This window comes from Phocoena sinus, chromosome 5 (assembly GCF_008692025.1).
Source record: "Phocoena sinus isolate mPhoSin1 chromosome 5, mPhoSin1.pri, whole genome shotgun sequence".
Lineage (NCBI taxonomy): Eukaryota > Metazoa > Chordata > Mammalia > Artiodactyla > Phocoenidae > Phocoena > Phocoena sinus.
In genome coordinates, this window is record NC_045767.1 from 37,335,662 (window position 1) to 37,351,054 (window position 15,393).

The 15,393-nt window shown below is 43.0% G+C and overlaps 1 protein-coding gene across 1 annotated transcript in view; it reads right to left on the reverse strand.

Annotated features, from left to right (window-relative positions):
- The window catches only part of STK32B (serine/threonine kinase 32B), a 356,081-nt gene that overhangs the window by 257,693 nt on the left and 82,995 nt on the right, over window positions 1–15,393 (reverse strand). Inside the window, exon 2 of the mRNA XM_032631757.1 lies at window positions 4,674–4,729. Coding sequence (XP_032487648.1) covers window positions 4,674–4,729 — 56 coding nt within the window. The remainder of the gene's footprint in view (window positions 1–4,673; window positions 4,730–15,393) is intronic.

Consider the following 15,393-nt stretch of genomic DNA (forward strand, 5'->3'; position numbering starts at 1 on the left):
AACAATGAGAGAGACTATTCTTGGCAGGCTACCACACTCCAGTTACTGCACAGACAGCTGCTGTGATGCACCCCCAGTCTTCCTGTGAAAAAGCCCTATTTACCTGTCTTGAAGCTTCAGCCTGATGGACAGGCTTCCAGTTTTCCATATGTCTAGAGGCTACGAAAGGTCTAGGGGATATCACCTTTGTGCTCTCCCTTGACCTCACTACAGCTCACTGGTACCTCCCAGAAATGAAATCAAACACTCACCTGGAGCCCCGATTTTTGCAACTTCACTAATGGGACACCTGTAGATCACCTGGTGCGGAGGCCAGCAAGGTTTACAATTGCATTTTCACAGTACTGTGTATACTTGCATACCTTAAAAGCTGCTGCCTAGTTTCTAATCAGCCTGAAATTAAGGGCTAACTGAGATCCCACCCTCTGGAACGCTCACAAGTCTTCAACAACTGGGAATTACCAAGAATAAATCAGGGTGCTACGACAATCACAATGGTTCAAAATATAACCAAGAGCTAGGGCAAGGTTAAACAAGAAGGTTAATCTCCTTCACAAGGCCACTACTTCAAGAATGGGAAAGACAGCTGTTTTGCCTAATACATAGAAACACACAGAGAGTCAAGCAAAATGAGGAGAGAAAGGAATTTGTTCCAAACAAAAGGAAAAGATAAAACCACAAGTTAAAAAAAAAAAAAAACCTTAATGAAATGGAGATAAGTAATTTAGCTGAAACAGAGTTCAAAATGTTAGTCATAAAGATGCTCACTGAACTTGGGAGAAGACTAGATGAACACAGAGAGAACTTAAACAGAGATAGAAAATACAAGTAAGTACTAAATAAAAGTCACAAAGATGAAATATACAATAACTGAACTGAAAAATACACTAGAGGGGTTCAATAGCAGACTACAAGAAGCAGAGGAAGAATCAGTGGTCTGGAATAGAGGTCACTGGAACTCATTCAAATAGAGCAGCAAAAAGAAAAAAAAATTCAGAAAGTGGAGATAGCTTAAGGGACCTATGAGACAACATCAAGCAGAATGACATTTGCATTATATGGGTCCAGAGGGAGAAGAGAGAGAAATAGGCAGACAACTTATTTAAGGGAATAATGGCTGAAAACTTCCCTAATCTGGAAAAGGAAACAGACATCCAGATTCAGGAAGCCCAGAGAGTTCCAAACAAAATGAACCCAAATAGACCCACACCGAGACACATTACAGTTAAAATGTCAAAAGCTGAAGCTAAATCATAAAGGCAGCAAGAGAAAAACTTGTTACAAACAAGGGAACCCCCATAATACTATCAGCAGATTTTTTTTTTGCAGAAACTTTGAAGGCCAGCACTTTCAAAGTGCTGAAACGAAAAAACTTCCAACCAAGAATAATCTACTCAGCAAGATTATTATCTAGAATTGAAGGAGAGATAAAGAGCTTTCCAGACAAACAAAAGCTAACCCATCACCACTAACCCAGACCTGCAATAAACGTTAAAGGGACTTCTTTAAGCTAAAAAGAAAGGGCACTAATTAGTAACAAGAAAACATATGAAAGTAAAAATCTCACTGGTAAAGGTAAATATATAGTAAAGGTAGTGGATTGATCACTTACAAAGCTATTATGAAGTTTAAAAAATAAAAGTAATAAAAATAATAATTCAGTTAAATGATACATGAAATTTTAAAAATGTAAAATGTGAAATCAAAAACATAAAATGTGAAGGGGAGTTCAAAATGTAGAGTTCTAGAATGCATTCAAACTTAACTATCAGTTTTAAATAGATGATTTTATATATACACCTACATATATATTTATGTGTCTGTGTATATATATATAAGCTGTTACATGTGAGCCACATGGTAACCACAAAGCAAAAGCCTATAGTAGATACACAAAAGATAGTGATAAAGGAATCTAAGCATAACCCTATAGAATGTCATCAAACCAAAAGGGAAGAATGCAAGAGAAGAAGAAAGAAACATAGAAGAACTACAAAACAGCCAGAAAACAATTATCAAAATGGCAATAAGTACATAGTCATCACTACTTACTATAAATGTAAATGGACTAAATTCTCCAAACAAAACACATAGAATGGCTGAACAGATAAACACCAAGACCCATATATATGCTGCCCACCACAGACTCATTTCAGATGTAAGGACACACACAAACTGAAAGTGAAAGGATGGAAAAAAAATGTGTCATGCAAATAGAAACCAAAAGAGAGCTTGGGTAGATATACTTATATCAGATAAAATAGACTTTAAAACAAAGACTAATAAAAGGCAAAGATGAGCATTACATAATGATAAAGTCATCTCCAGCAAGAAGATATAACACTTGTAAATATTTATGCACCCAACATAAGAGCACCTAAATATATAAAATAAATATTAACAGACCTAAAAGGAGAAATTGACAGCAATACAATAATGGTAGGGGACTTATAACACTTATAACAATGGAAAATTATCCAGACAGAAAATCAACATGGAAACATCAGCCTTAAACCACACTTTAAACAAGATGGGCTTAATACATACATATTGAACATTCCATCCAAAGGCAGCAGAATACACGTTCTTCTCAAGTGGACGTGTAACATCATCCAAGATAGATCATATGTTAGGCTACAAAGTAGTCTCAATAAATATAAGAAGATCAAAATCATGTCAAGTATCTTTTCTGACTACAATGGTATGAAACTAGAAATCATTTACAAGAAGAAAATTGGAAAAACACAAATACGTGGAGACAAACAACATGCCACTGAACAACCAATGGGTCAAAGAAGAAATCAAAGGAGAAATTTAAAAAAATACCTTGAGACAAATGAAAATGGAAATACAACATACCAAAATCTGTGGAATGCAGCAAAAGCAGCTCAAAAAGGGAAGTTTATAGTGATAGAGTCCTACCTCAAGAAACAAGAAAAACCTCAAATAAACAACCTAACGATAAAGCTAAAGTAACTAGGAAAAGAAGAATAAATGAAGCCCAAAGTTACCAGAAGGAAGGAAACAATAAAAGTCAGAATAGAAATTAATGAAATAGAGACTGAAAAGATCAATGAAACTAAGAACTGGTTCTTTGAAAAGATAAACAAAATTGACAAGTCTTTAGCTATACTCACTATGAAAAAAAGAGAGAGGGCTCAAATACATAAAATCAGAAATGAAAGCGATAAAATTACAACTAATACCAAAGGAATACAAAGGATTGTAAGACACTACTATGAACGATTATATGCCAACAAATTGGACAACCTAGAAGAAATGTTTAAATTCCTAGAAACATGCAGTCTTCCAAGACTGAATAATGAAGAAAGAGAAAATTATGAATAAACATAATCACTAGTAAGGAGATTAAAAACTCTCAACAAACAAAATCCAGGGTCAGACAGCTTCACTGGTGAATTCTACCAAACACCCAAATGTTTAATACCTATATTTCTCAAACTCTTCCTGTGGAGGAGAGAACACTTCCAAACTAATTTTACAAGGTCAGCATTACCCTGATACCAAAACCAAACAAGGACACCACAAAAAAAGGAAATTACAGGCCAATGTACCTGATGAACATGGAAGCAAAAATCCTCAACAAAATATTAGCAAACTGAATTCAACAATACATTAAAAGGATCATCTACACTATTCAAAGTGACATTTATTCCATGGCTGCAAGGACGATTCAACCTCCACAAATCAATCAACATGATGTACCACATAAACAAAATGAAGGATAAAAATCACACGATCATCTCAATAGATGGAGAAAAGGCTTTTGACAAAATTCAACATCCACGTATGATAAAAACTCTCAACAAAATGAGTACAGAAGAAACCTCAACATAATAAAAGGCCATATATGACAAGCCCACAACTAGCACCATACCCAACAGTGTAAAGCTGAATGCTTTTCCCTTTAGTTCAGGAACAAGACAAGAAGGCCCATTCTCACCACTTTTGTTCAACATGTGTAAATCTTGAGGACAGTATGCCAAGTGAAATAAGCCAGTAACAGAAAGATAAATACTGCATGATTCCGTGTACAGGAGCTATCTAAAATATTCAAATTCATAGAACCAAAGGCCGGTTGCCAGGGCTTGAGGGGATGGGGACACAGGGAATTACTAACTAATGGACATAAAGCTTCAGCCAAGCAAGATGAGTCAGCTCTAGAGATCTGCTATACAGTGTTCTCTGTATAGGCAACGACGATACATATATTGTATACTTAAAAATTTAAGCCGGCAGATCTCATGTTAAATCTTCTTTCCACAATAATTTTTTAAAGTGCCTCCATTGCAGGAAAGAGCTACTGCTGGCCATCACATAAATTTGTGGGGTTTTTTCCACTTTCCTTATTTACATCCTCAAGGAAGAAATAGCATTAGCAATCTTGAGATAATTACCATAGTAATTCACCTAAAGCAGGACTGCTGTAATTTAATTTTCAGAATGAAATTACAGCATATCCAAAGGAAACTATTCAGACTTCCTTTCACATTTCAAATTTAGCAAATTCAAATCTTTCTGTCAAACAGGAAATTCCCAGTGCCCAGCAATCAACATAGAAACAAACACACAAACATGCACATAGGCATAAGCCCAGTGGTCGGAACTTTCCTATTTTACTGATGAAATTTGTTAAAATCCATCATTCTTACCTTCCCAAAACTCCCTTTACCAATGGCCCGTAGGATCTGAAAATGGTCAAAGTTGACTGTAAAAGAAAAAAGAGAAAAACAGGAATAAGTCAGATTTGGCAAACCTTGTTTTGGTTCTTAAATGTCCTTACCTGCACACCTACCCATTTATTTCAAACGGCTCCTGGTTTACTGCATCATGTTTGACATGGCAGCGCTCCACCACTGAATGGATACTTCTCGGCATATTCCATTTCCCCTCCCAGCACATATATTTGGCAGTTAACACCTCACCATATACTTAGACACCCACAACCATATACACCTATATGGTATATAGGAGGAGAGACATCTTTTGGGCCAGAGGGAAGGCAGGACAGAGAAAAACTTGGATACTTGGATTATCAAATTCTTGTACCTGCTAATCCCTTTGCCAGGATGACCCTTCCCTACTCCTAGCTCCTGTCTTGTCCATCAAGCACTCTTACCTTACATACTCAGACATCAGCTCACCTGCCTCAGTAGCCAAGGAGTTAATCCTACCTCCATTATGGAACCTCTGGACCCCCAAGTTTCATGGCCGCATCATGGTCCTTCCCTGCTTGGGTGTCTGTCTAACCACTGATATCACGAGCCAAGAGGATGAGGAGGATGATCCCACTCCTTCCTCCTGGTATTGCCCTGTCTCATGCCTCCCTTTCATCACGTTTCTTGATGGGGCTCCCCATTCCTGCTATCTCTACTGCCTTGTTCCAGTATGGCTTATACCCCATCCCCATAGCACAACAGGCCAACAACGTATGGCTATGCCACTCGAGCCAATGGACAACTTTCTGTGCCCCTTCTACTTGGCCACTCTCTCAAAACACCTGCATATCTTCAATGGAAGCGCACCCTCTTGATTTTCCATATCATGCATCAGCCCTTTTGCACATGCATCTTTGTCCTCCTGGCCATTAATTACTGGATTCCATCAAGACTCCATCCTACAACCTTCCTCTCCTCACTGGCTCCAAAGGCTTCAGTCACCACCTAATGGCCAATGACTTTCCAGGCTGTGCGTACCGATTGATCCTACCACACAGAAACTCCTGGAGGCTTTGGAGCCACCTTGAACTCAATGGGTCCAAAATGGAACTTAGGAGAGGGTGTGGAGAAAAGGGAATTCTCCTCCACCATTGATGGGAATGTAAATTGATGCAGCCACTATGGAGAAGAGTATGGAGATTCCCTAAAAGACTAAAAATAGAACTACCATATGATCCACCAATCCCACTCCTGGGCATATATCCAGAAAACATGAAAACTCTAATTCAAAAAGACACATGCACCCCAATGTTCATAGCAGCACTATTCACAATAGCCAAGACATGGAAGCAACCTAACTTTCCATCGACAGATGAATGGATAAAGGAGAAGTGTTACATATATACAATGGCATACTACTCAGCCATAAAAAAGAATGAAATAATGCCATTTACAGCAACGCGGATAAACCTAGAGATTATCATACTAAGTGAAGTAAGTCAGACAAAGACAACTATCATATGATATCACTTATATGTGGAATCTAACAAAATGATACAAATGAACTTATTTACAAAACAGAAACAGACTCAGAGACATAGAAAAGAAACTTACGGTTACGAAAGGGGAAAGGGGAAGGAGGGAAGGATAAATTAGGAGTTTCGGATTAACAGATACACACTACTATATATAAAACAGATAATCAACAAGGACCTACTGTATAGCACAGGGAACTCTACTCAATATCTTGTAATAACCTATACTGGAAAAGAACATATATATATATGTATATATATATACATACATACATAGGTATATATACACACATATACATATAGGCTGGTGGTTGCCAAGGGGGAGGTGGGGGGGAGAGGGACGGTTTGGGAGTTTGGGATGAGCAGATGCAAACTAGTATATATAGGATGGATAAACAAGGTCCTACTCTATAGCACAGGGAATTATATTCAACATCCTGTGATAAACCATAATGGAAAAGAATATTAAAAAGAATATATATATATATATATATATATATATAAAACCGAATATACAACTGAATCACTTTGCTGTACACCTGAAACTAACACAACATTGTAGATCAACCGTCCATCAATTAAAAAATAAAATAAAAGAAACACGGCCTAGGATGAGCGGTTCAACATTCATTCGACCTCACAAGCTCAAAGCCTGGAACTCATTGTGGACTCCTCTCTCTCCCAACCCCACATCTAATCCTTCACTAGGTTAGGTCCATTTCACCTGTTCACTGTCTCTCCCATCCATCCACCCTATGGCCACCCTCTGGTCTAACCCACATCGTCTCTCGCTTGGACAACCACAGTGGTCTTCCAACCACCTCTCTCAGGAGGGGGGTCTTCTTGCTCGTCCTCTGCTTACACCCCTCCAATGGCCCTTCCACTGCTTTCAGGGAAAAGAGGAAGTTCCTCCCCATGGCCATGAGGCTACACAATTGGGCCCCTGCTACTTCTCCTGTTTCACCTCCTACCATGCTCCAGACACCCACTGAGCTTCAGACTTGCAAGCTTTCTTTCTGTACTTTGAGCAGCCATTCCCCACACCTTTCTTGGTCCCACACTTGTTAACTCTGCTTCCTCTTCATTCTTCTGCAAGCAGAGAAGGCTGCTCTGACCCTTCAGCCTAAGTCTGCTCCCCCTATTATATACTCTCACAGCACCCTGGGACTTTGCTCCAAAAGACATTATTCTGTGTTATTTTACATGCATTTGATTAAGATCATTGATCCTCCACTAGACTCTAAGCTCCCTGAGGTCAAAGGCCATGTTTGTTTTTCTACTGTATCCCTACAGCTAGTACGGCGTTGGTACACAGTCATATTTGACAAATATTCATCAGCTAAAGGAATGATTGAAAGCAGATTCCCATATTCATGGTGCCGGACACACTTCGTGGTACATAATGGGTATTCGGTAAATATTTCTGAATTAGATTGAATTACGGCCAGTTTCTAGTAACTAGGAAAGACATGCTATTTACAAAAGATGAAGTGAACTGATTCGTTTACTACTATGGGGGCAAGGATAGGGGGAGGTGAATGAATACAATTAGTTCCTTGTGCATTCAACTCACCACCATGGAGGATAATTATGTTGAACTGTGTCCCTGCCAAACCAACGTCAGAATCCAGTGTGCCATCTAACACCTAACGTGCTTAGAATAGAGAGACAGGGTTAACGGTTAACTTAGCAAAACCTTGACCTAGATTGGTTTCCTTTGCACATAACTTGCCAGGAAAAGAAACTGGGAAGAGAGAAAGCAGTGGGCTGGGACTGCACTTGTGATGTGACCGGCAATGAGCTAGAAAATGCACATATCCTATCCCAAGCCCCCACGGTCCCGGGAGGCAGGCACCACTGTTGGCATTTGACACCTGCCCTCCCCGCCAATTAGCAAGAAACATCCCCACTTCCCCGAAGGCTCCATGCTCCCTGTGCTGTTATTTCACCTGCTTGGAAAGTCATTCCTCCGACACCCTTTATTTCAGGGAAAACCCCTACCTGCCCTTTGACACACGGCTCACATGTTCTTTTCACTCATGAAGCTTTCCCCCACTTCCAACAAATCACTTTCTCCTTAGTGCGATAGCAGGACCTTCTGTAGACATCCGTCCAGGGATCAGGAGACCCCAGCCTGGAGTCAAACTGCTTAGGTCCATAACCCAGCTCTGCCACAGTAACGTTGGATGAGTCACTGAGCCTCTATGTGTGTCACGTACCCCGTCTGTAAAATGGGAGCAACGGTGCCTACCTTCCAGAAGAGCATAGAATGGTGCCTGGCACACAACACATTTTCAAAAAGCATTAGCTATTTGTGTCGGGGATGGGGAGCCATCCTCCTCCTTCTCTGGGTTCTAGGAGGGATATTTCAGTGAACATCTGTGGCCTCTTGTCCCATCAAAGGTGGTGTGAGTTGTCCAAGTGGTGAGCTGGAAAAGGAACTGCACTGGTGTATCTCTGCTTGTCCTGCTCTCTCTCCGGAACCTGTCTGTCTTCAGGGAGCAAGCTTTTCCTCTGCTCCCTCTTGCCAGAAGCTTTTCAGGGCCAGCCACTGTGTGGAGAGGTCTACGGGGTCCAGAGTCATTGCTGAACAGGTGGGTGAGCCTGGTTAATTCTGGGCTTCAGAATCACGGGGCCCATTGCTGCTGCCCTCCTGGGTCCCACTCCTCAACCCCACCTAGATCCCTTCTAGGGGTAAGGCTTGGTTCTCCACTGGCCTCCTCTTTTGTCTTGTCTCATAACTGGAAGGGGTTTTAATTAATGAGCAACTTGGCAAATGCCTAAAGCTATTACTGTTTTAATAATTAGCATTATAATATTGTAAATAATCTCGCTCATCCACATCCTCTACAGAAATGTGTGTTCATGGGGGTGGGTGTCTAACACAACGTACGAGGCAAACAGGTACTTATTTAACGTTTACTTGCTTACTGGACTAGATTGGATTTAAGTGACTGAGTGTATGGCCTGGGTTTTTCATTTATTTCGCATTCCCCTGACCTGGTGTACTGAGATTTACATAATAGTGCCTCCATGAATACACTGTGAATAAGGGAAGGGTTTACACTTGATTGATAAGCAGATTGAAATGACTTCAGTTAATGAGAGTCCCAGGCCAAAGACGGCTCCTAGAAATCACACTGTCACCTAGGGCTGGTGGCCCAGAGCAAGAGGAGTTGGCTGGGGGGTGTACAAGGAGGGGTGATTAGTGGGTTTCTTAGGGTGACCATCGGGTCATGGTTTGCCCGGGACCTTCCTGGTCTTAGCATTAAAGGTCCTGCAACCCTGGGAACCCCACAGTCCTGGGAAAACTGGGACAATTGGTCACCTGTAGGTTTCTAGACCACCTGAAGTCACTAGCACTGACAGAGCTGGCTGGGGGACAGGAAGGTGAATTCTTGAAAAGCAGCGTTTGTTCAGACCACCAGACACTAGGGTTGCCAAGGGTGACACTGTGGTAAGTACACTGTTAAAGTAGAAACAGGAAGCACACTGCCAGCCAGAAGCAAAGCCAAAGGGGTGCCACTGACCTCACCCAAAGGCTCCACAACAGTGACGCCCACCTGGAGGGCAGGCCAGGCCCAACTCGCCCTTCATCCTTGATCCGGAAACCTCAGATCCGTCAGGGAGCAGTGTGGCCGGCCCCAGACAATGAGTCACAATTGACCAAATCCAGTGAGTTCATCAGGATCCCCTGGAGGCTTGCTAAGACAGATCGTGGGTCCCCTCCTGAGTTTCTGAGGAGGGGCCAGAGAACTTGCATTTCCCAGGTTGCAAGTTTCCAGGTGATACTGATTATCCACTGGAGAATTCTGTTCTCCACTGTCACAGACAGTCATGCAGTTGGCAGTGACCTCATGACATAGGTCTAGTCAATGAGATCTAAGCAGGAGATTAATGGGGGTATTTCTGGGAAAGCATATTTTCCTGATGAAAAGGGACAGTTACAGCTGGACTGGCTCTTGAACCCTCCCACCTCTTCCTGCCATATATGATGATGTGATGTCTGGAGCTGCAGCAGCCATTTTGTGACTATGAAACAACAAACACAAGCCAAAGGCCAAGATTTATGGGCACAGAAGCCACTACCTGTTGTTGAGCCTCTGAAGCTATGCCAGCAACCACCTACCTCTGGACTTCTTATTATACTAGAAAAAAGAACAAAGCAGTCTTACTTGTTTAAGTCACTGTGGGTCAGATTTGCTACTACAAGAAGCCAGAAGCATTCCTCTCTGATACACAAAGATAGTCACATAGTAAGAGCTTAGTAAATGCTAACTATTTTATTGTTGAATTTCCAGCCTCATCGTGATTTTACTGAAAGGCAGAAGACCAACGTTGTTTGGGGTGTAAACACAGGGGCCACACTGCTTGGATTTGAATTCTGGCTCTACCACGCACCGGCTGGGTGACTTTGGGGAAGTCACTTAACCTCTCTGTGCCTCAGTCTCTTCACTTATAAAATGGGTAAACTAAAATACCCATCTATGGTTGTCATGAATATTAAGTGAATCAATATAGGTAAAGTACTTAGAATAATCCTGAGTCTGAAGTAATGCCTACCAATATTAGGTATGATTATCATTATTATTCTGTATGAGTAGCTTTTCCCCACTTTTCACCTTTATGACACAACACTAGTCTGATTAAATCATGACCAAACATTGCTTGGGTGATAACGTGAGAACTGTATTAGGGCCTATTAACTACTGATGGTAATTATCACACTAGGTAAATCTGGTTGTTCTACCTTGTGAGCTACTGGGATCTTTTCTCATTTCCAACAGGCCAATTATTTCTAAGGAATTTCATAGCACTCTTTCAACATGCAATATTCAGGAAGCAGCTTATTCAGAGAGCCAAGTGTGAATTTTCAAGATGGCTAGTTACTCTTTAAACAATCTGTAATAGAAAGTAAACCCCAATCAATATCCTATAAAAATACATCAAGCAAAGACAGCAAGCAAATGTCCCCTTTTCCATTTCCCTAAAAAGCTGAAACCTGGAGTTCATTCCTTGTACCACTGCACTTGGGCTGGTCGTGCGTGTATAGGAAATTTCACCTCAAAATACTGATTTTTGCCATCATTTCAAAAATTGGAAGATCTGCCATAACTGGCCCTATGATGCCCCCAGACAACAGGACAATAGTCTTCTCTGAGTCACCACTATCCATGCCTGCCCAGTTCATGCATTTCTGTTTCCTGCCTGATCCCGTAAGTATCTGAGGTTTTGGTCATTGGACTGCAGTGGGAAAAGACCTATCATATGGGGAGGTGGTAAGGGGCAGAGGTGGAAGGGAGAGCTTGGTGTTCTGCACAGCTAGCTTTAAACCTAACCCCACCATTTTGTCCTTGTGAACCTGAGGGAATAAGTTAACTTCCCCAGCCTCAATTTTCCCATCAGTAAAATGGGAGTAGTGATGCCTACCTCCCCAAGTCGGGGCGAGGGCCACAGGCTATGACAGAGCAGAAGGTTGATTCTGCAAACGGAAGCCACCCTGAAAAGTATCAACTCAAATCCCTGCTGCAGCTGTGGACCCTCAGCCTGGTCACTTAGCATCTCACAATCTGTTTGCTCATCTCTCAAATGGGGCCACACTCATCCGGTGGAATTTTTCTCGGGATAAGACGATTCCATAATCAGCACATAACGCTGGTGATTATTTGGTTTTGGCTTTGTCTCTCATTAGCATAGAGATAATGCATGTATCCAGGTGACTCACTGAGAATGGGGCTGAGCCCTGTTCATCCTTGACTCCCAGATACGTGACAGGTAGCACAGAGGAAGTACTCAGTTGAGATAACCAAACACAGGCATGAATACATGAACTGTGCAGTGAGGCAGGAGATCAGGAAGGGGCTCTCCAGGGACTGGGCTCTCCAGGGACTGGGACTGGGAAAGACAGTGGTGTCTTTATAGGACACAACTGACCTCCATACAGAAAGGAGGGACGACCCAGATGCATCAGGCAACACCATGAAATGCTTCTATCAGTCACTTATTCAACAAGTATTTATTGGTTGAAAAAATAAAGGTCTACTGAGTGGATACATATACTTGTTGAAGTGACAACAAGTGTGTGCTGTGCCAGGCCCTGTTCTAGGTACTGGGACCCAGCAGTGAACAGAACACAAAATGACTCTCCATCCATGGAGCTGACCTTCTGGTGCAAGGAGGCAAATAATCCATCAGTGTATAACTCATTGGTATGAAGTGGTAAATTCTACGAAGAAAACAATAAATTCACGTGTATTAGTTTCCTAGTGCTGCTCTAGCAAATTCAGGCACAAACACAGGGGCGTAAATAATATAAATATATTATCTAATAGCCCTGGACGTCAGAAGTCTGACACAGTTCTCACCGGACTAAAATCAAGGCGTCAGCAGGCTGAGTTCCTCCTGGAGGCTCTAGGGAATGATCCATTTTGTGGCCTTTTCCAGGTTTCCAGGTTCTCGAGGTCACCTGCATTGCTTGGCCGATGGCCCCATATCACTCCAACCTCTGCTTCCAATGTCACATCTCCTTCTCTGACCCTCTTTTCTCCCTCTTTCCCTTATAAGGATCCTTGTGATTACATTGTGCCCACAGGATAATCCAGGATAACCTCCCCAACTCAAGATCTTAACTTTAGTCACATCTGCAAAGTCCCTTTTGCCATGTAATGCAGTGTATATGCAGTTCTAGGATTGAGATGTGGCCATCTCTGGGGAGCCATTATTCTGCCAACCCCACCAGGGACAGGCGTAAACAGCGACTATGTTGGGAGTACAATAGGGTGGTCAGGGCAGGCCTCTCTAAGGAGAGGACAATTGAGCAGATCCTTGAAAAAGGCCATGCAAATATCTGGGGGATGGTAACAGCAGGCAGAGGGGAACATGCATGATGGTCTGCAGGAAGAGCAGGCAGGCAAGGATAGCTGGAGTGCAGCTCGAGAGGGTGAGAAAGTAGGAGAGATGAGGTCAGAAGGGTGGTCAGGAGCTGGCCATACAGGGCTGCGGTAAGGGCTTTAGGAGATTTTTCTAAACATGGTGGGAAAGTACTAGAGGGTCCTGACGAGGGAAAATAAAACTATGGTTTGGTGTTGTTGGTTTAAGCTATTTGGAAATAAGCAAATTTAGCTGTAATCTCAGGGAAACCGGACTGCCCCATGATGGTAATTAAGGACGTGGAATCCCAGCAATGATGTTACAGTCTGCTAAATAAATTTATCTGGAAAGATAAAGTGGGCATGGTGGACTACTCTGCAGGATACCATAATGATGGGTCCATGTCATGACACATCTGTCCAAACCCATAGAATGCACAACACCAAGAGTGAACCCTAATGTAGACTATGGACTTTGGGTGATGATAATGTATCAGTTTCATCGGTTCATTGATTGTAACAAAGGTACCACTGTGGTAGGGGAGGTGATAATGGGGAAGGCTGTGCATGGGTGGTGGCCAGAGTATATGGGAAGTCTCTGTGCCTTCCCCTCAATTTTGTTATGAACCTTGAAATGCTTTAAAAAAGTCATTAAAAAAAGAAAAAAAAGATGGAGTGGTGATCAGCCAGGAGCCCAGGAAAGGGAGAAGCAAAGCAAGAACGTAGCTGCCTTGGTTCAGCCTGTGCCTATGTGGAAGCAGGGACGAGACATTCTCATTACTAGATTTAGGTCCATCCTCACATCTTCCGTGTCTATGGTGTGCTGATCCTGATGAGAGAAGGGGGCTTCGAAAGTGACAGGGCTCTGCTCACAAAGAGCTGGCAGCCTAGCAGGGGACACACTGGGCCCTGCAGGCTGCTGAACCCGCAGCGACTAGGACCAAGGTCATAGAGAGGGATCTACTCCATCCTTCGGGGACAGTCAGGGAAAGTTTTGAAAGCACAAGACCCTGAGTGTGGGTTTGAGGAATAATAAGAGTTCTCCAGGGGGTGAGGAGAAGAAGTAATGATTCCAAGAAAAGCTATAAGGAAAACAAGCACCCAGTGGCATGAAACAGCAGGATGCGTTCCTGGAACAGCAGGACAGGGGTACGAGTGGAAAGGAGTGAGTAGGGTGGGGTTGGGGGGGGTGGTGGTTAACCCATCAGAAAGATGACTAGACATTTCTTCAGGGCAAGGACACATCCAGCCTCTGCAAGAGCTTTTTGAGAAAAGCACTGCCCAAGAGGAGCCTCTCCCCTTATTTACCAAGTCACCAAGTCCCCGGGAATCAGCCTCGCAGGGACTCGGGGTTTCAGTAAGATGGGACAGCAGATTGGACCATTGCACTTCTTAGAAAGGGACCAATTCGCCTATTGACCCCAGGGTCTGAGTGTGTTCTCAGGTCCAAGAAGAAGAGTCCTCTCTTCCCTCCTTTGCCCACCATCCCGAGAGCCTACAACTCAAGTACTATTCAGATTCATTCGTCAGTAGTGTCCGGTTGCACACAATCACACTCTTCACCAGGACCTGGAAGGACCTGTCCTCGCCTCCTTCCCAGCCGCCCCATGCATGCTCCTTTCCCTTGGCATCCATCAGCCTCCAAGGCCTCCCAGCTGTTGCTCAAATGCCCAGGCACTCTCTTGCTGTTCCCCCGCCTGGAATGCTTGGCTCCTGGTTTACCCCTGTGCCAGCTTCTTCCCATCCTTGGGTCTCTCTTCCCTGCAGAAGTGAGAGGTATTCCCTGACCGCCCTGCTTGGGTGACCTCCCCCTCAGCCCTCCCTACCTCATCACCATCTTATTTCCGTCCTAGTCATTCTCACAAACTGAAATATCTGTTGCTCTCTTGTCAACCTGCTCGTTGTCTCCACCCCCATATTGAATGCCGGCTCCCTGTAGGCTGGGATGTTTGCCTGTTTTGTTCACTGCAGTATCCCTGGAGCCTAGAACAGTGCCTGGCGTATAGTAAGTGCTCAATAAATACCTATTGAATAAATGGCCATGAAAGGGAAAAGTCCAAGAGCGTGCCGAGCACATTAAGGATGGCAGCCTCACTTCTGACTGGGGTTACAGATAGCTTCAAGGAGGAGGGGGCCCTCCATGTCTCAGCATCTCGCCCTAGTCATCTGTGAAATGGGCACAATGATGCCAGTCTCACGGGGTTGTCAGGATGATGAATGGGATAAGGCAGTAAAGGTTTCAGGACACAAGAAGACATCTGTCAGTTCCTCTCAAATTCATGCTCACATTTATATAATCATAACTGAGGT